Source organism: Chaetodon auriga, chromosome 12 (assembly GCF_051107435.1).
Source record: "Chaetodon auriga isolate fChaAug3 chromosome 12, fChaAug3.hap1, whole genome shotgun sequence".
Classification (NCBI taxonomy): Eukaryota; Metazoa; Chordata; class Actinopteri; order Chaetodontiformes; family Chaetodontidae; genus Chaetodon; species Chaetodon auriga.
Genome location: NC_135085.1, coordinates 23,405,157 through 23,430,230, shown reverse-complemented (window position 1 = coordinate 23,430,230; position 25,074 = coordinate 23,405,157). Strand labels below are relative to the sequence as shown.

The following is a 25,074-nucleotide window of genomic DNA, read 5'->3' as shown; positions in this document are numbered from 1 at the left end:
ATCTACTGGCTGAAAGACGTAATAACATTTTACAAAGCAGTCACAATAGGATCAATTTGTTCTCGTATTCAGGCCAGTATTATTTTAACGACGAACGACATAAACATCCGACCCCAACAAGAAAAAAAGGATTTTTCTCCATTCCACAGCCATATTTTTGTGCCATTAACAAAGAGGGGTCTTTACTTCCAGAGAAAGCTTGACGCCCCTAAACACAACACAGCAGCTTCAAACAATGTGTCTGTTGGTGACAGTTTACAAAAGTAGAGTTGATGATGTTTGTTTCATCCAGGTTTTAACCAGTAAATGACAGCCTGCATCTTTATCAGCATGACTGACTTAAAACTTCCAAAAGCGTAAATTAAGAATAAGATGTGGAAAAAGGACTGAAAAACAAAGAATGTACAGTCACAAAATCCCAAAACAGATCCAAGGTGACGATCATAAAAAAGTCTTCATTGATAAAACTGCATTTCACACTTCAAACCTGCTAAATGCTTCCCTCAAGTCGTGCTTTCTGCACATTATTCCACTGTGATATAAAGGTGTGGACGGTAGAATCTGTTCCGGACTCGCTGAATTCCTTTATTTAGATCTGACTCTGGCTGACCCCAGAGCTGCCATCTGTCCCCCTGCGTGCCAGGAGAGGTCGTACTGTTCAAACACTGCCCCTGCTGTTATCAAAGAGCACTGCTCTGCATGGCCAAGCCCCTCCCTTAATCTCCCAACAGCGAGACGAAGACGCGAAAAAACTCAGCATTAACCAGGAGTGAGTGAGTGCTCTCAGGCCTGTGTTCCTGCTCAGGCTGCAGACTGTAGTTTGAACATTAGACATGGATAAAAGTGAAATCACCACACTGCCTTTAGTTTTGTAGACAAAAATGTAGAAAAAGTAGATTTTTGAATGCATTTTCATAATTTTCCCCTCATATTCTCATTTGTCCAACAGCAGTTTGTGCATCATTCTGAACATGTTTCATGTTCTTGTGAAACATAACTCTGCTCCTGTTGTGTTCACATTTCTTTTGCTTTCAGGCTGCACTGATTCAACTTTCCCACAGAACCTTTTTGCAATCCATCATCTTGTCAAACTCTGTGTCACATTCATCTAAATAATGGAGCTCTATTGCATCAGTGATTTGGCCTGCGTCCCCCTCGCCCCCACTGCTTACCCTCTGCTCTTTCTCCTCCTCCTCCTCCTCCCTCCTCCTTCATCTCCTTGGCCTGTCCTGCGGTCAGAGGATGGAGGCTCCAGATGGTCGAGTACCAGCAGCAGAAGGGGACCCTCGGGGGGCACAGAGGCCTGACAGCAGGGGGCTGAATATCACCTGGGCCAGACAGCTCTTTAGCACAAAATTAGCCTGGGATGAACGCGTAACACAATTACATGCTGTTAATACCATCAAAGAGGTATTTTGGCCTCCGTTGTGGCCTCTGCAGCTTAACTGGCCTAATTCCTAAAATTTCACAGTCTTATCAGTCAAATTGATGTTTTAAATTTCTCAGAGGTCAAACAGCTAAAACTTCTTTCCATAATTATTTCCTACATAAAATCATCAAAGCTTGAGTTAATACTGGCGGTGCAGCTGAGGACAAAAAAAAAAAACAGCTGTGAAGATAGGGTGATATGACTGCTGCATTTCTTGCAGTGTGACTTCAAAGATCGAGAGATAAAGATGAAAATGTGTGGAGCAACTGCAGCTGAGACCATGTAGGAGGCTGCAGATAGTGTGTCTCAGGACGTCATGAAGGCGTGTTGGCTGGTGTCCTTCAGGCTTTCAGGCAGCCCATGTGTTTGTCGCGTCAGGCCTTCCACACAGCCAACACGTCTGATGTCCCTGCTGATCCGTTTTCAATCTGATTTGCTCGGCACTCGCTGTTTTACCGTCTCCGTGACTGATTCTCATCTAAACTGCATCTGAAAAATGTTGCTGTCTGATGTCGTGCTGATAAACCGGTGCTCAGAAAACAGAGTTGATTTCTCAGAGAAATCTTATTGGAGGAAAATAAAGCTGGTGCATAACAGCCTCTGTTACACACTCACATCACAATCAGACAGTTTAGGATTAAACTGGGTTAGAAGCAGTTATAAACTGAATATTGTCTTCTTAAGAAAAGGTTATGGCAAATATGGTTTGAAAATACTGCCATAGAGGTTCAAATCCTAATGAAAGCAGCAACTGTCCACCGTGCACCACCAGAGGTCACTACTGATTCAGATATGATGCTTTGTCAGAGCAAACCTGACAGGTGGACGTTCATGTTTACATGTTGGTTATTGAGCTGGTGCTGTAAACGAGTCCAGAGCGAGTGTTTTAGGGCTAATGAAACGGACTCACAGAGAGCCCTCTCTGCTGAGCTCAGCAGATCTGTTTGAGTACGACAGTCTGCAGCTGCCTCTGGACTTTGTTCTCCCGCGCTGGCACGCTTCACCTTCTTCACAGTCTGCTCTTATATGATCCAAACGCTGCATTCACTCAACAAGTCACACGCATGGTAAATATCATCGTATCACAGTCACAGAGCCTAAATACCACACAGGGTGGCTCTTGAGGTTTGCGATGCTGCTTCAAACATCTTATAATCTGGTGAGCGTGACAGTTCATTCTTGACCTAAAAACAGTTTGACAGAGAGGAAAATAACTAATGTTCCACTTATTGTCTGCGTCTCTTCCAAAAGTGGATGGAGGTTTCATATTATGTGTATTATATAGTCTGCATATCATCCAGTATTCTGATAAAACTGATTAAATAGAGGATAAAGCAAGCACTCAAACTTTTTTTAGCTTGCAGAAATGAATAATTTGTATCTAGTGTAACTTCATGAGGTGGATTTCTCATCTTGGCATAAAACATTTAATGATGCCGAGTTACACTAAAGTCTGTCTTTGATGTGTCACATAAATTTCATGTCACTTTGTTAAATGACTCATGTTTCTCCTCTGAGCACTCCAGTAAAACAATGACTGTGCAAGGTGGTTTTGACCTTTGACCCGACTGCTTCACCGTTGCTCGTAAAACTGAAGCACATTCGACTGGTTGACCTTCTGCGCTGCGACGCTGCAGCACCCACAGCAGCCCCCTTCATTAGAAATAGCCCATTTATTATTTTTCACCCTTCCAGTGGGATTGCACACTTCCTCTCTGCTACACCTCCATATTCTCCAACGCTGAGGCTGTTTAATCTGTCATGACAGCTGCTGAGGCTGTGGTTGGTGGCCTGGGAGCTCCAGCTGTGTTAAGAGTTAAAATAGTCCTGCAGCTGCACGCTGGCACTAAACGGTGGAGCGATGCCGTTTGAGCAGTGCCCATGTTAACCACACGCACACTTTCCACATGCTTGACATTCAGCGGCTCCCTTCTCTTTTCATGTTCTCGCTGAACACTGGATGCAGGAGCGACAGCAGGGATAATCATGTTAGCTGTTACCTGTTCTAAAAATGTGAAAACTGACAGAACTTCTGTCTCTTTTTTTTTTTTTTTTTTTTTAGAAAAGCAGGAGTAAACATGACGCATGAGGCCCAGGTGGGTGTTTCTTACAGCAGCCTGGTCCCTTTGGTGCAGGGGTGCAGCTGTTCTGAGGAGTCCCCTCATGGATTTGGACTGCTTTTCATTTGGGGGTTTGGTTCAGACTTTAGTGGAAAGATGGACTGAAATAAGAAGGAGGCAGGTACATATATGTTCTATATATGTATGTGTGTATGTATGTACTTATACACACTGATGATAGATTACTGGACTGAATCACTTGTAAAGTCATTGTCTATTAGCAATCTAATCCCTGCTTAATCCTAATTCTGACCTTAAATCTGAACCCAAGCCTAACAGTTAACAAAGTGGGATCAACAAAAACGTCACTTTAGTCGGATTTTGCTCAGTTTTCTAGTCTTGTGAGGACCCATCTATGACGTGCAGTGGCTTGAATCTGGTTTGTTTTCAATCAGTGTGTCGATCATTTTGATCACCGCTGTCCTCTCTGCAGTCCTGCCCTGCGCGCCAAACAAGCCTCCTGAGCACACCGGGGGGTGGGGGTGGGGGTGGGGTGGGGGGCAGCCTGCAACTGTGGCCTTCCCTGCTCCTCTGATGCCTTCAGTGTCCGCTCGGAAACTCCAGCTTCAAAAGGTGCGATTTTTCTTTCCCCAGCAACTTTTTTCTTGGGCAGAGATATTTTTTATCGTCTTGTTCAATAAACTGAAAGGTTTAGTCACTGAGTTTTTATTTAATTCCTTAAGACTAACACATTACTAACTGTGATTGTGACAAATGAGGCGAGGGAAGGGAACGGCTCATCTTTTCTGATCTCTGAAGTATTTTTAGAAACTATTCACTGCAGTATGAAAAGGCAGCATAATGCAGAATTGACTGGATGAGCAGAGCTACTTAATGCTGCAGCAACAAGCTGCACATCTGTCAGGTAGCCTTATGGATGCAATTATTAATTTACATCCTTAAGTGGCTGTTCATTTATCTAAGCTCCATTGCATCTTCCTTAGCCGTGTGGTTAAACTCTGAGCGAAACACTTCGTGCAGCTGCTCTTTCAACAACAACGTTTCCTATAAATCTATGCTACACACACCGAGACAAGTTAAACTGAGATTAGAGATACAACCAGTAATAATCTACAGATTCCCCATAATATAATCTGTTCATAAAGACATTCCCGCTCTCCATTTTCATATCCAAGCCACAGTCTGTAGTCAGTAATTTCAAAAGTGTTATCAGGGATGTAAACGCAACAACAATGCCCAGACTGGCTAAGTCTGCTTCATTTTCACCCAAATCTGCTTGACAAAATTTCTGGGAACTAACATAGAGCAGTGATTGATGGGTTTGTACTCATGTCTGAATTTGGTCACTGCCCCACTGTGATATTACCTTTAAACAACTTTCAAAGGGAGAAGAAACAGTCCGGTCCTTTGCTAAAGTAAGAGTCTCAACCTCACACGGGCAGAGTCCACCCCGCTCATATTTCAAGTCACTTCTGCCATTCATATTGGATCTTCTCCTGGATACCAACTTTCCCGGACGCACTTGAACGCAACACGTGACCGAGCATGAGCTCAGCAGGGAGAGAGAGGGATCGGGACCGAGAGAGCGAAGGAAGGAGAGAGACGAGCTAAACAGGTGGTCTGAAAACACAGAAAACAATGTCGGCCGGCGGGGAGACGCGGACAGAGCTTTAGTCTCCGCTTCTGGAGAGGGACAGAGGGACAGCCGAACCAACAAAAACCCATGCTCCTGCTCTGCTTCCACACGGATTCCTCCTCCTCCTCCTCCTCCTCCTCTCGGTTTCACTCCGAATCTGGACAGGATCTCGGACCCTAAACCATGAAAGTCACGGTGTGTTTTGGCCGGACCCGGGTGGTGGTGCCGTGCGGGGATGGAAACATTAAAGTCCACACACTCATCCAGCAGGCTGTCATGAGGTACAAGAAGGCCATCGCGAAGGTAAGCGGCGCTACTTTGTTTTCTTGCGGCTTTGTTTTCCTGGAAACAATGTTGCGACGTCCTGCAGGCGCGCTCAATATGGCGCTAACTTGAAATCAACGCAAAGAAGAGGGGGAGAGGCGGCTGCTGGTGCCGCCGGTGGTCGCGTCGCTCAGTTAGTCCACTTCGTGAACTCGTCGCCTTCGCTGCGTGTTCGCCGTGTTATCCGCCGTGTTGCTGCTTTCAAAGAAAGGCGCACCGCCATTGCGGTTCTTGTGTTTGTAAACCCACAAAACTTCCTCTGGGATCCTCTGCGCCACTGAACAAAGTGATCCGTTGTTTGCTGCAGCTTAGACGCATTAAACTGGAGTTTTTAAACACACCGAAGCTCAAACACTCGTTTGTAGGCTTAGTGACCCAGTCCCAAGACCCCAGTTTATGCCTCTGAAAGTTGGCAGCAGAGATTAGCCGACTAGCAAGTTAGCCCGCAGGCTGCAGGAGGACTGAGGCTGAGGCGTTTGGACTTCAGAGCAGAGCGATGCAACCAGCAGGAGGAAAGTCCTGTCAGCTTAGCCAGACTCTGCTTTAAGGTCTGCATCACGAAAACAGCAAAAGTTCCTGATTGTTAGACTCATACTGAGCTCATTATGGTGCCAGGGAGGGAAACTGGAGTAAAGACAGACGATGCAGGTTCACCAGTGATGCTTCTAATGCAAGAGGATGACCAGATCTGTTTGAGAAGAAGTTGTATTTCTAGTCCTGGACTAAAGGCAGAGGAGAGAAGCTGCCCTCAGCTGCATGCTGTCTGGCTGCAGGCCCTGCAGGACCAGGAGGGAAACTGCAGTGCCAAGCTCCAGCTGACTGGTGGAGGCTTGGACCTGACACATAAATCTTGGAGATAAAGGAGAACCTAAGAAAACTTGCAGCATGATGTTGGGGTAGCCGCAGATAACCTTTGGACCGGCTCGCTGCTTTATGTGCAAGGAAGATTCTAAACGGGTTCTTTTCTGACAGATTTCCCTCAGTCCTTAAAACGATCTTTATTCCGCCAAAATTCAGTGAACCTCAGCCAGTTTTTGGCATCGACATCACTGTAGCTTTTGTGTAAATCCATGCAAAAGTTCTGCATGTGTGAAATCCTAAATTTGGCACACAGACGCTCTGTTATAGTCCAAGTTCACTCGGTTCATCTCCACATTTAGTCCTCAGGCCTGTTTTTTAAAGTGGAAACAGCGCTAACAGCTCATTTCGATCCGTAACTGATGCCAGTTCGTCCTTTGATTTATCATCCAGCCTTTAAGGTACAAATGTTACAGCAGCTGCTCAAGTGTCCTGAATGCTTCACGCTTTGCCCTTCCATGTGCTAACTTTAAGGCGGCCTCTGGTTTTTCTTGTAGTGATAGTGACCCAGAAGTCACACTGTATCGTCGCCTCCTTTGAATAATTCAGTGTGAGCAGACAGAGGAGTGCAGGAGAGTCTGTGTGTGGAGCTGAGAGGCAGGTAAAGAGCTGCTGAGCCGCTCTGTCCACCTGCCTGTGCAGAGACGGGGCTGACTCCTCGTTCACGTCCTGCACATTAGGGCTTTATTCTTCTAATCTTGAAGGAGGGGGAAAAGAGATTTGTTCGTCCTCAGATTTAGGAAAAGTATCTCGAGAGTGTAGAGTCACGTAACGCAACACACACAGGAGCAACTGTAATTTGGTTTCCTAACTTGGAGCGTTCTGTTTGTTCTCAGCAGAATTGAATGTGGGTGATAGTGCAGGTGTTGAAATTCCCAGAAAGAATCTAAATCACTAGCAGGCTGCTGAAGGCATCGCGTGGTCCTGTGTGTATCAGAGATAATGTTATCCAAGATGATCGCTGCTGTAGTGGGAGAAGTATGAGGAGTCATACGTCGCGTCAGTCTGGCTCAAAGTGGCCGGAGTGGAACCGAGCTTTATATTCAGCTTCCTGTGTGGGTGGGAAATTACCGAGGAACATGCAAGAGAAGTAGAAGTTTATCTTATTCATAGGACAGTTAGACATATTTCATGTTAAAGAAGTGACGCGACCTTACAAATCACCGACTGTAACTTCAGTTCTGACCAGTTCCAACACTCTGAACCTCCCTCCTCTGGGCTGTGTGCCGTACTTTTGAAATGACGGTAATTTCATTTATCCTTGCTGATTTACCCAAAGATAATATTACAGCTAGCCTTGGTTTATCAGGCTATTGTTAGCCGAGCCACAGTAGCCGGTCTGACTAATCCTTTAGAGCCAACTAACCAAATAATACTTGTTTGATTTATTAGTAGAACGTGGTCACAGATTATATCATAAAAAAACATACATGATTAATGATTCACCAGTAATACTTTGCGTAGTTGCCATCGTTGTGCCATAAGCTGTTTCCTACCAGCATAGATGTGATTGGTGTATACGTCAGGGTATTTTTCACAGTGTGTATACGTATTGATTACACCGTATGTAGTTTTACTGTAAATTTCAACGTTGGCATGAGTTGTTTAAATGTCTAAAGGTCTAGAAATGCTCTGTCTAGAACTGAAGAAAGGTCTCGGTGTGGAGTTCTGCTGTGACCAATAAGGAACAAGAAGCTTTTAAGATGTGTTTCAGTGTTACAAAAAGAGACCGTTTTCATTCTGTTTATTCATTGGCCAGCTGTGCGACGCGTTTTGTAAATGAACTGTTTGTAGTCACCGTTGAAGTCAGTGCGACTGTCTTTGAGGTTATTATCACCGTTCAGAAAAAGGCAATTGTCTGGAAAACCCAGCGGTTTGCTGTTTCATGCAGAGGGCGAATTGCGTCTGCGTGCTGAAAACAAGGCAACGCATTTAGTACTTATCCCTCAAGCTTTGATCTAAAACATAAAAACTAAAAAAAAAACTGCGAGCTCCTCATGAACTCCTCACCCACAACAAAACACGCTGCCTCCAAACACCCTCTTCATTTAGTCACTTCAGATCTGCCTTTATTGCTGCCGTCCCACCCTGCCGACATTTCACCCGACCAGGGTTGGGCACTTTTCGTGTCTCATTTGCAGCGAGTGTCTCAGGAAGTCTTTTTGGTCACAGATGTTGTGTTGAAGATCACAGCTTCTTTTGGTCAGCCCGCCTTAATAAGAGGCTAAAATTTGGGTTGGTTTTCCTGCTTTAGTGTTTGTATGGACCGTCTTGTAACTTCCCCTGTCATTAGAGAGGAATGCTTCCTGCAGAAAAGAAAACAGTCCACTTCTGACGGCCTTAAACCATCTCATAACTTTGGAATTAGAAAGATGAGGACACTGAGATGAGTGTACAGACACCGTTGGTGCAGAACTCTTCCTGGGCTGGAGAGAGGGGAAGAGTTCTGCAGCTTGGAGCTCTCTGAATGTCTTGAGAAGTAAAACCGTGTCAGATTATCCTTGACTGCACTTTTTCCTTCCACAGATCATAGGGTAGATTCTGACTAATGTTCACCCATTTGACCAAGTGTGGCAAGCGTTTAAAATGACACCCTTGACTGGAAAACTGTCTGGTGGTTTAATGCTCCAAACCCTCCTGTGACATAAGCATTGGCACGTCAGAACCATGAGATTTGCCTATTTTCGACTGTTCCTAATGCTCAGAAACCTCCGGGGGGATATCAGGTGTCCGGATCGTCGTGTCCACACCAGCATGCTGCAGATTTCCATTCACACCAACTTCACACTGCTGGAGTTTCCTCCGGCGGAGACGAGGCCATTGTGCTCACACTTGACCGTTGAGGCAGACAGATTTAACATGACTTTGACCTGTTGCAGACAATGGGAGCAGGTGTGTGCTGTTGGTCTGGTTAAGTAAGTGCTTTTCTTCAGACACATGCAGCTGAAAATAGGGCAGTATTCAGCATAATTAATCCCAATTTTGTCTTTCAGGTGAACCCATTAGGGCTGCAAAAATAAACCGAAAGGAAGGCATTAAATTCTTGCATTTGAGAGGCTGAGAATAGCACGCTGTGTTTGTATAATTACTTAGAACAACATGATGATTCATCATGTAGTCATGTCGGGCTCAGTCAAGTGCCAAATGCCAAGGTCGGTGCCAACTTTTGGCATCTACCAATACTGAAACCAATATCGAAAGTTTCGTGATAACGAGATGCTCTTGACAAGACGAACTTTCAACGCGGCTTGAACCCAGAAAGTCATCACATTTGAGCAGTGCTGCTGTTGACTGACTCCAATCTGTCAGCCTGCTTTTAATCATGTCCTGATGTCAGTGCAGTGTGCTGCAGTGTGCTCAAGATATTATTCAATTCGCTGCACAAATGACTGTTATTAATTAGTGTGCAGGAGCCTTTGATGGCGGACATGGCCTGGAGATAAGCAGTCCTGCATGCTGTGACAGTTAACTGCTGCAGTTACGTTCACACACTTTAACATGTTCACCACCAGAAGTGTGCCACATCTTCAAAGAAACAGAAAAAGCTCCCACTCCTGAAGTTGGCCCAGTTTTGTTCGTAACTGCATGCATGAAGGGGACATCAAATTCAATGTGATAATGAGGAAGGATCTTAGTGTCACATGCCCAAGACTGCACGGGGCCGAAGGGTCTTGGCCAAGAAACTATATTGGCGCCCATTTTGACTGATGCACGGTAATATGGAGAGCAGTGCACAGACCGTTGGACCCTTGAGCAATACTGTGCTTTTTTTACAGGCTGCAGAGAAATTCAAAGCTTGCCCTGAGCTCGCGTGTTATTCTCTGCTGGTACACCAGTGAAGCTCTTTATCTCTCTTGTTTTCTTGCTAACAATGCAAGAATGGCACTAATGATGTTATCATGAGGGGATTTCCAAAGCACTTGCCTGGTTCCACGCTGTTGGTCTATTGTGCCGTCTAAACAGTGGTTATATTAGTCTGTGAATGGATGTGCTCATACCAGGCATATTTGGAGCACTTTATTCCAACTCAGGAATGTTCGGTTGTACCTCGAGCGAGTTTAGAGCAGTTTCGTCCAAGTTTGGGTGTGGACAAATGATCTCACTGACATGAAACGGGTCAAAGGTTAGTTCTGGGTCAGTTTTTAGTTAGATCTCATTTCCATTATGCTTGGAGCTAAAGAAACTTTAAATGTGATTGCACTGTCAGTGGAGGTGCAGTAGCTCTACCTCATGTCAGGTCTAAGCCCAAATAATTTTACAGTTCATCTGTTTGATCCTCGTGTCACCAGGCTGTACCAGCCAGGGGTTCCCGTCTCCAAAATGGGCACAGTGCAGGATTAAAAGCTTCGCTGATGATCCCCGGGCCGCTGACTTTGCCCTTGACCAAACTGCTGTGAAAAATGTCCTAAAACAAGACCTGGAGCAGCGTTTCATCTCCTAAAGGAGTCAGTGAGAGACGCACCGGAATGAACGGAAGAAAATTAGCCACGTGAGGCTTCCTGTGTGGAACTGTAAAAAAACAGGACGCGGGACATGACAATGGCTTCGTGCGTGCTTTGAAAACAGATGTGTTGAGATTCAGTGTTCATCGTACTTTGAAAACTGAGAGTTCAAGCAGTCAAATAGAATAACTGACTTTGCATAGAGGACTTTGCAGATCTGCCTGCAGTCCTCTTTCATGTCGTTCAAAGTATATGGTCTTTTTTTCCTGAAGACGAGACATTCTACACCGTTTTTTCCTTTTTGCTATTTGATGATGCAGGCATTACGGCGTTTCCCACAGCGCTGCTTTGCTGTGCTGTGCATTTTAGATGGCTTTACACCTCAATAATGCTGCTTCATTGTGAGGAATTTACATAAGTGAGCTGTCATCTTTACTAGTGTTTGACATGATGTTGATGTGGTAATGTAAAAAGCACGTCATTTTGTCATTTGCCAGCGGCTTTTCCCAGGAGGAGAGTGAACATGGCGTGGATTCATTAGCAGAGCAGAGCAGCTGTTTGGGCCTGTTAATGCAGAGAGGGAGCGATGGCAAGTCGGAGGCTGTGAAATGCTGACTGCGCAGTTTTCAGGCGGTGAGAAGGCCGAGGCTCTTCGTTTTCAAGTTCATTTACATTTTTGAAGATGAGCTCATGCTGTTATCCAGAACTGTTTACAGTAAGAGTAACCGTTGACTGTACTGACATTCCTAAAATTGTAAGTAATGGGGCGAAAGCTGTGTGAGGGAGTGCAAGGATCAAAGCACCCTGACAGGAGATGAAACATTTCTGCAAACTTGGAATGGTATTGACTTGCCAGGAAACCTTTTTATGTCATTGATTATCTACAAGGTGTCTCAGGGGGCATTCTGTAGGTTCTGGTATCCTCCTCAAGCTGAACACAGGAACATGTTGAGCAGGTTTGGGAACAAATTTCATGCTTTTATTTGTAGACCTGAGACTTGGGAAATGGACTCAAGTCAAACTAAAGTCACATAGGTGAGGACGTGAGGCTTGGCTTTCTTTAGGGAGTCAGTATTCTTCCAGCGAGTGCTTTTAGCACTGAACTCTTGACCAGGACGAAGAAAGGTGCTGCCCATCAAAACCATAGTCACTGAGAGTCCAGATCCTAAGTCTTACGGACACAGTGAGCTTATGTGGTTCACAGAGTGCTATGAAAACAGATTACTTGAACCCTGGCACGGATCCAGTCAGCTGAGCATTGGCACCCCAACCATGTGCACCAAAGCCGGCTTCATGCGGCGCTGCATCCCCCAGCAGACCCTACAGACAAACAAAGTAAGCCAGACGCTGACTGACGGCCTATTTTGGGTGATAGATGCTTTCAAAATTATCACCAGCACTTGAAGTTTTTTTTTTATGAGCGCCTGCATCACAGGGTGGTGTTTTGAGGTCACGTTAGTCACCACCCCCACCCCTCAGCCCTCCCAGTCCAGCTGCAGACTTTCTTCCATAAACAGAGGAAGCTCCTGAATGTAAACTGGCACATGGAAAAAGGATTAGGAAGCTTATAGAAAAGTTTTATGACACCTGAACTGCTCTGCTCTCACGTTTTTTGTTGATCAGGCCTTTCAGCTTCGTTTATTCATGAAGGGAATTGTTACCGTCTCTTCCCAGAAGAGTGTTTGTGGGAAACCAGGGTTGCTGAGAAAGCTTGTGTGTTTTCAGGAGAATACACTCATTGTACAAGCTCACCACAAGTGTGAGTTTGAGATGATTTGACCTCAAGAAGATTTAACAACTTGGATGTTAAATGTGAGTGTTGTTGAAGTCGGGCACGTGACACCGTGAAACTTGAACTTATTAGCCATTTGAGTGATTGCTCACAGAACAGCGTCATTACTTGTGTTGAACACTGCGTCGTATTCATCTCTGTGCTTTTTTTTTTAAACGCAGCTCAGGTTGAATTTACTCAGGAGTTTTGTGGTTTGAGCCACAGCAACATTTAAATAGTCTCAACTGATAGTTATGCTAAGCCAGCCGAGCATGAATGGGTAGTCATCAACTTTCTCCCATAATAAATATGGTGGTTACAAAGCCCAGACATTGTGTTCCAGTGTCTGCTCAAAGGAACAATGTTCCCTTCAGACTCTTCTGCTCATTTTATGTCAGCAGCACAAGCAGGGAGAAGCTTTTACCTTGAAATTGACTTTTCTAGTGTATCTGTCCGACTGTCTTTCATGTGGAACCACATTCACTTTGCTGCCAGGCCGGCCGTCCACACACCACAGACCATTACTTAACCATATGGTTGCAATTTAACGTTATTTTTATTATAACCCTGATTGATTTTTATTGATTACTCATTTAGTCTGTGAAAAATAGCTTAAATGATGAACAAATTGTTGTAGGTTTCATTGTCTGTCTGCGGAGAAGTCGCTCGTTTCAGCTGTACCATGATGTAAGAATGCCCAATTTACTGAGGTCAAAGGGACAATATTTCCCTGGTACGAAGTAGCTTAAATTGGAAATGCTCACATAAAATACACGTTAGAATTGAACTCCAAGGATTTTGCTTTATTACAGTTTTCATCTTACGTTAGTTCATTGTGAGATGGAGTAACACGGCGACATGGACGGTCAAGAAACACGAGGTGAGGTTGGAAACAAACCCTGGTTCATCGGTCTCTTTTGTGATGTTTCCAGAGCTGAAGAAGTGCTTTGGTTTATCATAATTGATGTAAGCGATGGTCAACGCTACAGAAAAGACTGCACTGAATAAACGGACTCAGTACAGCCACAGTACTTTGGTTCCTACTAAGAAAAGGTCACAGATTTTATTTTGTACAATATATCCAGTATGTGGCCATGAAATGACCCTGTTGAGGAGTCTTTGAGCCAATCAGTGCCCGCCCCATCTGCCCTCCACCCATCTACTCACTCAGCACGCTTTAGACCAGAGTGTAAAATGAATGTGCGCTTGTTTTTAGGAGGCAGACTGGCCTTGTTCACAGGCCTGAGTGTCCCTTGTCCACCCAGCGGACTGACACTGACTGAAATGTCAAGGACTGGCTGTGTGTGAGCGCCGAGCACAGGGAGAGGATTGTCTCTGAGGAATGTCAGGACGCTGAACAAACAGCAGCATAGCTCAGATATACTGTATCCCTCAGTGCAGCCTGATACAGGCTGCGGATTTGATCGAGTCTGAGGGCTTCATGCTCTCACCAAACTCTTCTTCTCTTCCTTTTCTGCCCTGCTCTTGTTTTGTAACCTCATTGTTTAGATGCTGCTTTATTATTTTCTTGTTCCCGCCTCTGAAATTCCTGCGAGATTCTCCTTGCCAGAGTCTTAAAATTTCATTTCGCCCCCCTCAGAACAGAACCCGTTGTTCTCACCCAGCTGCTAATTGCCAGCAGCTAAATGAGAAACCTGGTGGTTTAGTGAGGCAAAGAAACAAAGTGCAAAGCTCAGCCCGCTGAGCATGTTCTCCACGAAAACCCACATTCGAAGGGACGGAGGTCCTGCACTGGCTTAGTCCAAATTTTTTGATTCACCGAGACAAGTGTGTGGTTTAGCTTGGACATGGAAAACCGCATGCTGCTCAGAGGATGAAGAGACTACATTAGCATAACCCAAATGATTTATGAGTGTAGATTAATGATGTCCCTTGAAATTGAATTCAGTACTTAGGCTGATGAGGCTTTGTCTGCTAAATATAGGACAGTCCAGGCGAGAGCTCTGCCTTTGACAGATAGATGATTATTGGCCTTTGGGCAGGGCAGAGACACGAGGGCCTTGAACCTCATTCTTCATCTGCACGATGTCTCCCTGCTGTCTGCTGGGCCGTCTTGGTCCCTCGTGGTGTGGTTCAGGAGGCAGATGGCTGAGGTGGGGGGGTTGTCACCTGATGCAGCTCACCTGATCAGCCCAAACTCCTGCCTGTATTGAAAACAATGGAGCTTCTGACGGTTGGCCGGACTATTGATTTTTCAGGCAGACGATAGACTAATGTGGGTGTAGGTGACAGCTTTGTCTGGAGTGTCATATTTTGTGCACAAAACGACGGGCAACACAAAGTTTGTGACATCTGTGAAATCGAATTGGCATCATTTGGATGAGGCTGAACCATCCTTGTCATGTTAGTTTTTGCAGAAATGTTGGTCATGGGAATAAAGGAGCGCCGGCACAGTTCCACACAGTTTAACACGTTGATATCTGCCCATTGGGTTTAAACGTCGGGCCGATCTCCCTTGATAGGTGAAAGAAAGGCTTTGATTCATTGCCGCCTCCGCGTTTCCGAACCTTCTTTCTCTCCTGGGTGTGTTTTTGACATGGCTGGTCTGCACTTGTCAGAATGCAGCCTGCACAGCGATTTGATATTCAGCGTTCACACAGAGAGGCTGTGAAATAATGAGAAAATCAGTGATTCACAGCAGCCAACCTGATTGGGCAGCACTTGCTCACAGGGTCACAGACTGACCAATAATGCATAATATAGTCTATTCACTGCAATTTTAAGGGGAAAGTGGGAGGATATCAGATTGTGCTGCTTTTTAAAGTAGCATGAAGCCCTGTTACAAAGTTGAATTCATCTAATGAATCCCAGTTTCTGTCAGCTGAAGACATTGCTGTGTGAGAGCCATGAATGCTGCTCAACAGGAAAAACTGCTGTCTGACTGACCAGCTGATGATGCAAGACTCGATGCATCTCCCTCATGTCTGGACTCGAGCTGTCAGGAAGACCGCATTGTGTTTTCAGCGCCGTGACTTCGGCGTGTTGACTTTTACTTTGGTTTCCACATCTGTAAACTTCCCACGTGCCCTCAGCCTCACCACACAGACATCAGGTTGAGTGGCGGGTCCTGCAGACCGCAGTGACGTATGAACTGCTCACCTGACCGCTTGCATAGTGCATCCAAATTTCAGCCTGTCAGACATGTTAAGTGAGACGCAGTTTGGACTGCCACCACGCCTGCCTTTCTGCTGCTTGCAGCATCAGTGCAGCTGCATCTTAGATACAACAACACTGCAACTGTATGTTGGACAGCTAAGTAAAATAGAACAAACATGGACTTTATTTAAATGGGCTTCTTGTTTTTGCTCTGCTGGACACTGGAAAAGGAATTTTTGCACAAACATTCAGATATGCTGTTTGATATTTTATACACTGATAAATAATGAATAAACATCACAAAAACATAATACATTCAATTTTTTATTTTTGTGTACAGCCCAGATACCCACACTGTACTGCTAGTTTAGTGCTCCGAAAGATTGCATTTAATATTAAAACGTGTCGCATTTGATGGTCTGCTAGATGTAAGCTGGAAGAATAAATTCTATTTGACCAGAGAGTGGTAGACCAGGTAGAGCTGCTCAGAGAAAGGACAGTCAGACAGTTAAAAACATTCAGCAGTCACCCTCACGTTTGACTGGTTCCCACTGAACCTAACCTGGAGGACACCAGTAGCCAAAATCGAGCTCATCATTCGATGCAGCCGCACATATGGACACCAAACCAAAAGTGTTGCATGATGGGTTTAAATTCAAGTTAGGATATTAAACTTAGGATTGGCTTTAAATCTACAGTTTCTGTGTTTGAGTTCATGTGAAGTTGGTTGTTGCGAAAGGGGGTCACTTCAGCCCAGATGGGACTGATTGAGGAGTGGGTGGCAGCTGAAGAGAGCTTTCCTTTTCCTGCCCCTCATCATCAGTATGCAGGGAGTCAGCGGTGAGGAAGTGCATCAAATGGACCAGCTGGGCTGTCAGAGGGTCAAGAACTGTTTTAAAATGTGTTTGATAGACATAAACTGAACTTTCAGCCTCCAGTTTGAAAACAGGTAAGAACCTCTGACCACCTGATTCAGCTGCACATCAGAGGAGAGCTCATGTTATTACCAACAAATGGAAAAGAGCAGTACAAATAACTGCCACAGGGAACCGCGGTTAATGATCACTGATGTGGTCGACTGAAAGTGTGAAGCACAATAAACATTCAGGAACTGTTTTGGCGACAGTTGAGCAGAGGCATCGAGCGAGCCGTGTACTTCCTGTCTGTATCTAGCTCTGGTTTGTTCAGACGATCTGCACCAGAGGGGAGAATGAAGATGAAAGAGGAGGCCGTAACTCGGTGGAACCAGAAATAGTGTTGACCAAAACTAAGGAAAGAACAACAGTGGTGTTGAGAAAACATCTGAGGAAATGCTCGATGAAGATTTAGCAGCCATTTAATGAGAACTTGGTCCTGCGGAAAACCAGAAAGAAGTATAAACATGACAATGTAAAAAACAGCCACGAACCCAAGAAGGGAAAGAAAACACAAACAACGACATGATATTTTAGAACAGCCGCAAACGATCTGACAGTAGGTGCTATTGTGGGAGGACTTCAGCGAGTGCAGCGTTGAGCCCGCTCTGGCTGCAGAGCCTGAAGCCAACACAGGGCTCAGATACGTGGAGGGTTTTTGGCTAATGTAATGTTGTGTCTAAGAATCTGCTGAAGCTTCGCTCTGCAGCAGGGATCCTGTACTGCTTGCTTCACGGAATGGCACAGTGGACTGAGGGACAGGATCAAAGAAAAATAAGACCTTGCATTGCATGAAAACATTCAGATTTGATTTAACATCCCTGCACGTGTGCACAAATTCTCCAGATATACGAGAGCATTGTTGCATAAATGAAGCCTGAAGGTGCAGGTATGAAGCAGCATGAAAGAAAGTGGACGGGCGCTCGGTAATGCTTGTGTGTCAAAGAGCAGTTACTTGTACAGGCGTCCTTTTCAGTTTTGTTTGAATGTGTTAAACCTGAAGAAATTGCCTATTGTAAGGAACAGTGATGGATTCTAATTGAATGCAGCTCGTCACGGTGGTGACAGTTGAGGCAGAAAAGGCCCTTGGCTGGATAAATAGCTTACTGTGTGAGTGAACTGTGTCAGGTTTGGCCTAGGACTGCTGCCTCTTTTGACATGATCAGACAAGATTGTGTGTGTGTGTGTGTGTGTGTGTGTGTGTGTGTGTGTGTGTGTGTGTTCAGCTCCTAAGTTTGCCCTCTCGTACTCATAAATTAGGACACCAAACCCAACACGCCTGGCATTTCAAAGAGGAGGCCATTTGTTCGAAACAAGCGCCCCATTTAGACGATCTTGATCCACGTATTGAACTGTGCCCAGAATCTCTTCCCATGTCTCCGAAGTCTGGACTTGTTCACTCTTCTGTTGCACTCATGTCAGCTAAAATAAACTTACTAGAATCGGGTACATGTAAGCTAACATGTACCGGCAAGGCTCCTTTCTGTGTCAATTTTGAGATTTGTCTTTTGAGGAAGGAACAGATGGCTATTCATAAAACCTCCAAACAATGGTATCAAAGTTAGATGAAATTGGCAAGACGTGAAAAACAGCGTGTAAGATAAACGACAGTCAGAGAACAGACGTCTTCACATTTGGCTTTTCTGCTTTGATATCCACCTGAGCAGGTGAGCAGCAATACTTTGGAGACGCTACAGAAATGCAGACGCTGCAGTATGTGAAGTGATGGCTAAACGACCTACAGTTAGGTTTCCTCGACAGCTGTCTTAAAACCATCAGTTTTTGAGTATTTTCAGTTGCCTAAACCTAACCAGACCCCAACCACAGAGATAGCAGCTCAGGCGCGTCTACTCTGGAAGAGGCCCGTGAGGCATTTTTGAAGGCACTGGCAAGTTGTTAGATAGAGACACGTCACAGTCTTTGTCCGTTTTGCCCTCATGAATGAAATGGATTTGGCTCTTGAAATAGCAGCTGTGCCATTTGGTGCGAATATTATCCCTCCATTTAGCTCCTGACCTGTGCAGCCCAAAGTGATTCTAAACATAAACGTTACAAGCTTCTGTCGCTTGATTTACATTTAAAGTGACGGCAGCTTCAAAGTCACATGCCCTACTTTTTTCCAATTACATGCCCGCGGCAGTAGCCTGTCCCGCTGTGTCACAGCGGGGAAGCCCTGGGGGCACCCTCATAGTGGATGCCCGGTCATCTCGGGACCTCAAACAAATGGCCAGATTCCTTACTGAGCCATTCATCAAGCTCACAGATTTGCTTCATCACAGACAAGGTCACTGAACTGGTCAGTGCTGCTTATCAATCAATGGCGCTTTAAAGCTTATGACTTTGCATTATTGGCTTCGTAGAGACAATTAGATGGCTGGTTATGCTGCTGAGAAGCTAAACATGTTGCATTTTAGAAAAGGCCTTCAGCCATTTGCCTTCCTTTCCTGTTCAGTCTTTATCAAATGAATATCGGTGATGTTTGGTTCTGAAAAATTCGTGCGGTCGACTTCTTTTGCCAAGAAGTTGTTTCCTCACTCTTCCTCAGTTTAAAGCTCAGTCCGGCGAGGCTTTGAGGAAGCCTGGCACGGAGACAGAGATGCTGCAAATACCTCTATCTTCACCATCCAGACTCGATGGATGGAAAAAACGTCGTTCCTGCCAAAGATTGTGACGGCTTGTGCCTCAGTCCAGCTGGTTCTCTATAAACAGAACAGGAATTCTTCTGTTTTTTCCACGTTTTTTGCTTTGACTCCCTCCTATTTCTTAATTTCAGTGACCATTATTCAGTCATTAGAGACATACTAATACAGGCATGGGCTGATTTTGACATATCTGCTTTCAGAATAACCACGTCTTTCTTCTTCAACACAGCGTTAGAGAAGCATTTTGGCTGGACGAATGAACAGAGTTGCAAGCAGACAGAGTTGAATTATTAATTGATATTCACGGGATGTTTGCAGACAGCAAAAACTCCTCACATCACATTAAACACACATAGAAGAAGGCTCCGTACCTAAATACTTCAGGGTATTTTATGCCTTTACCTACAAGGATAATGCATCAGAACTTGTCTTTTGTTCCAGATTTAGGTTCTGCCAACTGCTTTGGATAGAGAAAGTTTTCTGCTGTCATGCATATCCATGTCTGTTGTCTCATTGGACCAGACAGTGTCCTGACCCTGCAGTTTATCCTCTTACATCACCAGTGTTGGGACTCGCAGAGGCTAAATGAGCGCATGTGTACAGGTTTATGCCTCTATACCATGATGCGAACTTCTAATGCACCAAAAAATAAAGTGGAGTTTAAATTTCTCCGTTTGCATCGAGTGGATCAGAAATGTCAAGCATTTAAGCTTTCTCATGATCCTGAACAGCAGAACAGAGAATTTTTTAGGACCCTTTGTTGCGTATTCAGAACATGCTCGACCTAAACACATTTTTAGCAGCGTTGCGTACCCTCATCGAGGCTCATCGAGGGGAATCCTTAATTAATTTTGTAAAACCCTGCATGCAGAGCTACACTTTTGACCCAAATACCAGATGGCTCTTGCATACATCCGAGGTTATGATTTCATCATATCTTTCAGAGCCAAAGGAAACTATCTCATCTCCTCTCTCGCTCTAACTACCACCCCCCCAGTTTCTCCAGACTCCAGAGGAGGAAATGACAGCAATCTGCATCTCGGTCTCCCAGCGCTCCAACCTCCCTTCTGCCTACATCCATCTCTGCATCTCAGCTCCGTTACCTCCCCCACCATCCTCACACCCCTCTTCTTCAAATAAGCCTCCTGCTCTCTCGCTTTGATCCACATGGCCCCGTGCTTGAGCTTTGAAGAAGGCAGTTCCTCATCCTTTTCTTGATTTTAAATGCATATAGAAGTGAACCTTATGGGGCTGTAATGAAGCTGCGAATGTTGATGAAGCAATCAGTTTGTTGATGAAGTCTCCTGCAGCTCGATGTCCTGATGGTGTTTTCTCCTTTCTCTGAAAACACTTGAACGTTTGCCAGTTTTTGTCTTTCACGCTGAAATGCTGGCTCATGTTCCTGTTGCTGTGTGTGCATTTTTATCTTGTAGATAAACTGAAAATGCTCTCTGGAGGAAGCAGAAATGCAGTCGTGGTTATCAGGTCAACACGAGCACAGAAAAGATTCTGCAGGTCGGAGCACAGTGTCTTTCTCTCGGTCTCGTGGCCGTTAGAGGAGGGTTGTAGTGAGGGTTGAGTTTGTGACATCTTGCTTGCAGTGTCACCGCTGTCCTGCCCTGCTGTCCCACACATGCATACTTTTCCCCTCTTTTAAGTCTCCATCTCCTTTTCAGTAAACCTTGAAAGGGAGTTGTCTAGCTGTCAGGATGCCCTCTGTTTGAAGTGTGTCCATAAAAATTACGCAACAACGTCTGTAAACCATCAGTGACTGTACTGTACTGTGTTTTCTGCCTGCCTGGGCCTGTCTGTCCCATTTTCTGTCTGTACAGGCCTCTGCAGCTTCCATGGATGTTACCTCATGGGTCCACATGCCACACCTTGACAGTTCTCCTCAGACCACCGCAGTTTTAGAGCTGAATTTCTGTAGATTCACGCGTGTGTGTGTAGCCACACACGAAGTTACTTCTGTCCCAAGCTGACCTGTGTGGGATCAAGGCTTTCCGATCCAGGTATCTTAAAGCTTGATCCATTAACAATCCTCCGTCAGGTAGTCCAGGTACGCCAGCTGTCATGAGTCACTTGTGGAACACACACAGTCAATAACCTGCAGCCAGCCCCATCATCACATTATGCATCAGTGAGTAACGCTGTCCACCTCAAGGTTTATTTTTCATGCATATTCAGCCGTGTGAAATACATCTGCCATGTGTTGCAGATGAAACGCATCTTTTTGGTTGCTGCTGTTTGTGCAAAAGCGCATTAGAACTTGATGTTTGCGGTTACCATCTCCACTTTTATCTTTGTGCTTTTCTGCCATCGGCTGCAAACCAGCCACGACTCAGCTCATCACCAGCCACACCCACAGTAAACCACAAATTTGGAAAAGTATACATCAACAAGCCAGTTTGAGGCCTTTTGGATCCCAATTTGTTGTTATCATAGCCACATATGTTTAAAAAACAAAAACAATCAAACCTAATAATCATGTAAGCGTACGCCTCATTCAGCACTTGATACACTTTTCTCAGAGAGTAGATTCTATAGAGATGAAGTACAGCAAACTTTTCTGTGACCTTTGTTATCTTTTTTCATGGCATTTGTCCTTGATTCAGACAAAGACTGATATTATGAGGTGCAGATAGTTTCTCGATCTTCCGGTGTCGGACCGGCACAGAGCTTGTTTAAGGTTGTGTTTGAGCGTGAAGGTGTTGCTGCAGCTCCTCTGTGGTAGAAGTCCCGGCGCCCCGTGAAGCCCAGCAGAGTCGCGAGCTTTTTGCCGTGGCAGGCGTCCTCTGCCTTGCTCTGCTATAGCAGTTATGCATAATAGGGCATATCTCAGCCTGCTACAAATAAGCCTCCTTACTTTTGCCTTTTCCATTTGCTGAGTTGTAATCTGATACGGCGGAGGCCATTGGCAGTCATTCCTCCGCTCTGTGGAGCTGTCACATGACGCTGGCAGACAGAGTGCTGTGTCTGACTCTCTGTGCGAGTCCTTGTTTTACAAAATAATCCCATGCACCGCTGTCTGCCCATTGACCAACTGTTGGTACTCCTTCTTCCCCCACAAATCCTCTTGTACAACATCTCCCAATCCGTGGGATAACACTGGGAGCGAGATCAGGAGCGGTACGTGCGTAAGGCCTTTTTATTCAGGGGCTGGTGGCGTTTGTGGTCAGGATGTCACCAGATGCTTTCATCGGAGAAGCCGTGATTTTGCTGTGACTCACCTCCTGAAAGCCTTCTTTTCATCGGGGGCGGCAGGAAGAATGGCCGAGGCGTGTTTGCCATCGGTCGCAACATGTTTGGACCTGATGGAGTGTAAAATCACAACAGCTCCAGTGGCCTCTGAAAAGGGGTTCGTGTTTAAAGCCGTTGTGTGTCTACAATATATACATTCACATCGTCACCTGATGTCGTCCACCGTCACCTCCCCACCCGTTCCCCTCAGGAGCACCGGGGATGCCACTTTCCTCCTCACACTCCCCACTTCCTCCTCTGATTGGCTGAGGCATGGCCGCTGGGGATGATGTCAGCTTGTCTCCATGGCTGTGGTTTGTGTTTGTCATCCAGAGGGACAGTCTGGGATGTGTCACTGTTAGAGAAGACCAAAGCTCTTCTTGGCTGAGCTTCTGTCGGAGAACAAAGCCAAGTTTGAGGCGGCGTTAACTGAGATTAAGAGGTTTGAGCGTCGGTCCGGGCTCATCTGCTGAGAGAGGGGAGTTTCTGAACACATGGACACAGCTGTGCTGTCAGTATCTGCGGCATGTTCGTGGCTCGCGTCCAGCAAAGGTTGAGTTTTAATATAGAGGACGCTGACTGCTCGATTAATCAAGTTGTTTCAGAACTACAGTCGCTTTGCTGGTTCAGAAATGTTATTTTATGTTGGATTTATGATTTTATTTCCCCTTTGAGAGATGTTTGCATTGAGAATTCACTCGGCTGTCAAATAAAGCGTTCACACTGCATATTGGCAGAAAAAAAGCTAAATTTATGTCACTGAGGGTAAACGTCCTTCTGCTGAAAGCTTGTGATGAGATTCTTTAGTTTCTTTCCCCTTTTGTGCCCCTGCAAACTCATCTTTCATGCCTCCATCATGGAATTCTTTTGTTCCTTCTTGGTGCTATTTTTTGTCAGTACATTGCAGTGTAGTTATCGTCTCCTGCTTCCTGCACATTACCAACCTTTTCTGATTTTTACCGACAGCCTCAAACACATAACTACAGGAAGCTGTGATGCTAAAGACCACTTTGAAATACCCCCTTTTTTTTTGCACCTTTATTTTTAACTTAGTGACACATCATGAATTTTCAGTGTCATTTTTGTCCAGGTCTGCTCTTCACTTCATTGGTGTTACTTTTTTTAGGCATCATTTTGGATGACGAGCAGCTTTCTGAATGCTTTGTCTTTCAAGTGTTTAATATCAAGTTGATTGTAAGGGAAGAATAACTGAATGAAAATGGTCATTTTAGTTTGACCGAGCCAAAACAAAACCAGGAACATTCAGCGTTCAGTCGAAGCTTTCGTGCGTGTTCCTTTGGAATCTGATATGATCATTTTTTAGGGACACGCTTTTTTAAATAATATCAAATCAATGCATAAAACAGGTCGCTGTGGAAAGAAGAAGGAAGTGACTTTGGTTGAACCGGTTCTTTAAAGCTCCTTGATGTTTTGTCTGTAAGACTTCCACCTCTGACAGACAGGATATCCTCCTGTCACATTCTGCCAGAAACCAGACGAGAGGAACCACAAGATTGGCTCCTGATAGCAGTCAGTCATTGTGCCATGAGGAGGTCTTCGAGTTGAAGTGTGTTGTAATAGAATACATCTCTGACTGCAATCAAATCTGAAATTCCTGGTGTTTGGTTGCCCGCGGTTGGCTGATTGCACTGAAACAGTTGAGGGCCACAAACAGAAAATTCCAGTGAATTGACATGCAAATCTTTGGCTGACCGGCCAGAATTTCTTGTCCTGTGTTTTAAACTCCACCCGTTTAGTACTCCAGGGGTTTATCTGCATGCTAACCTCAGCATATTTTTCACACAATCACTTCAGAGAGGAAGACCCGACCGTGTGATTACAGAAGGCTGAGAAATGATGCTCAGAATCCTCTCGTGCGCTGGCTGTGACGGCCTTTCAGCCGCAGATCCTGACGCTTCGCTTTGTTCAGGCTCAGTAGATCATCTGGTCTGAGCCTGCTGCCTGTGGAGTCTCCTGCACCTGTCTGATGCTCTCATTTCTGCTTAACCTGCCCTCGACATCTGACGTTTGGACGGCGTGTCTTTGTGGAAATTGGCCGGGGAGATATGGAACTGTTGAGCTTTATAGTTTCCCTTGAATTCAGGGTTGGACTCCTCTGCAGGTCGAATACGTTCTGCTGCCAAAGGCCCAGTGAAACTGACTGGCCAGGTCAGAAAATTAGACGTGCCAGAGAGATTTCGGTCGAGCTGCTTCCCCCTGACAAACTGCTCTACTTGAACCAGTGTGATTTACACTGGTTCAGTGTTCAAGCATGATTAAAAACACAATTTTTGGACCTTTTACACTGAGCCAAGATTACATATGGAAATATCCTGATTATGGTGAGATTTATGCAACATTAAAAGATCATTCACCTGATACAGCAGTCAGAACACGGCAGAGTAATGCAAATGGACTACGGCTACTGTACTGGAGCTCAAGTATCAGCGCAATTCCTCAAGCAGTTCGCTCTGCAGTTTCTTGTTGCTGTGCCAGAGTATCAATAACCAGCCACACTGAGGCAATCTGATACACACATCTCTGAAGTAAGAGAGCAGGTTATTGTGTTGCAGCGTGCGTCCCCTCTCAGGTCTCGTTCTACAGCTAGACTGCAGTTAGA

At 45.2% G+C, this 25,074-nt stretch overlaps 1 protein-coding gene across 7 annotated transcripts in view; it reads left to right on the top strand.

The window, feature by feature from the left end:
- Nucleotides 1-5,057: 5,057 nt before the first annotated feature.
- The window catches only part of pard3ab (par-3 family cell polarity regulator alpha, b), a 207,466-nt gene continuing 187,449 nt past the window's right edge, over nucleotides 5,058-25,074 (top strand). For all 7 annotated transcript variants that reach the window (XM_076744050.1, XM_076744048.1, XM_076744047.1 and 4 more), the window contains exon 1: nucleotides 5,058-5,449. In XM_076744050.1, the coding sequence (XP_076600165.1) occupies nucleotides 5,330-5,449 (120 nt within the window). In that variant the 5' untranslated portion in view covers nucleotides 5,058-5,329. The remainder of the gene's footprint in view (nucleotides 5,450-25,074) is intronic.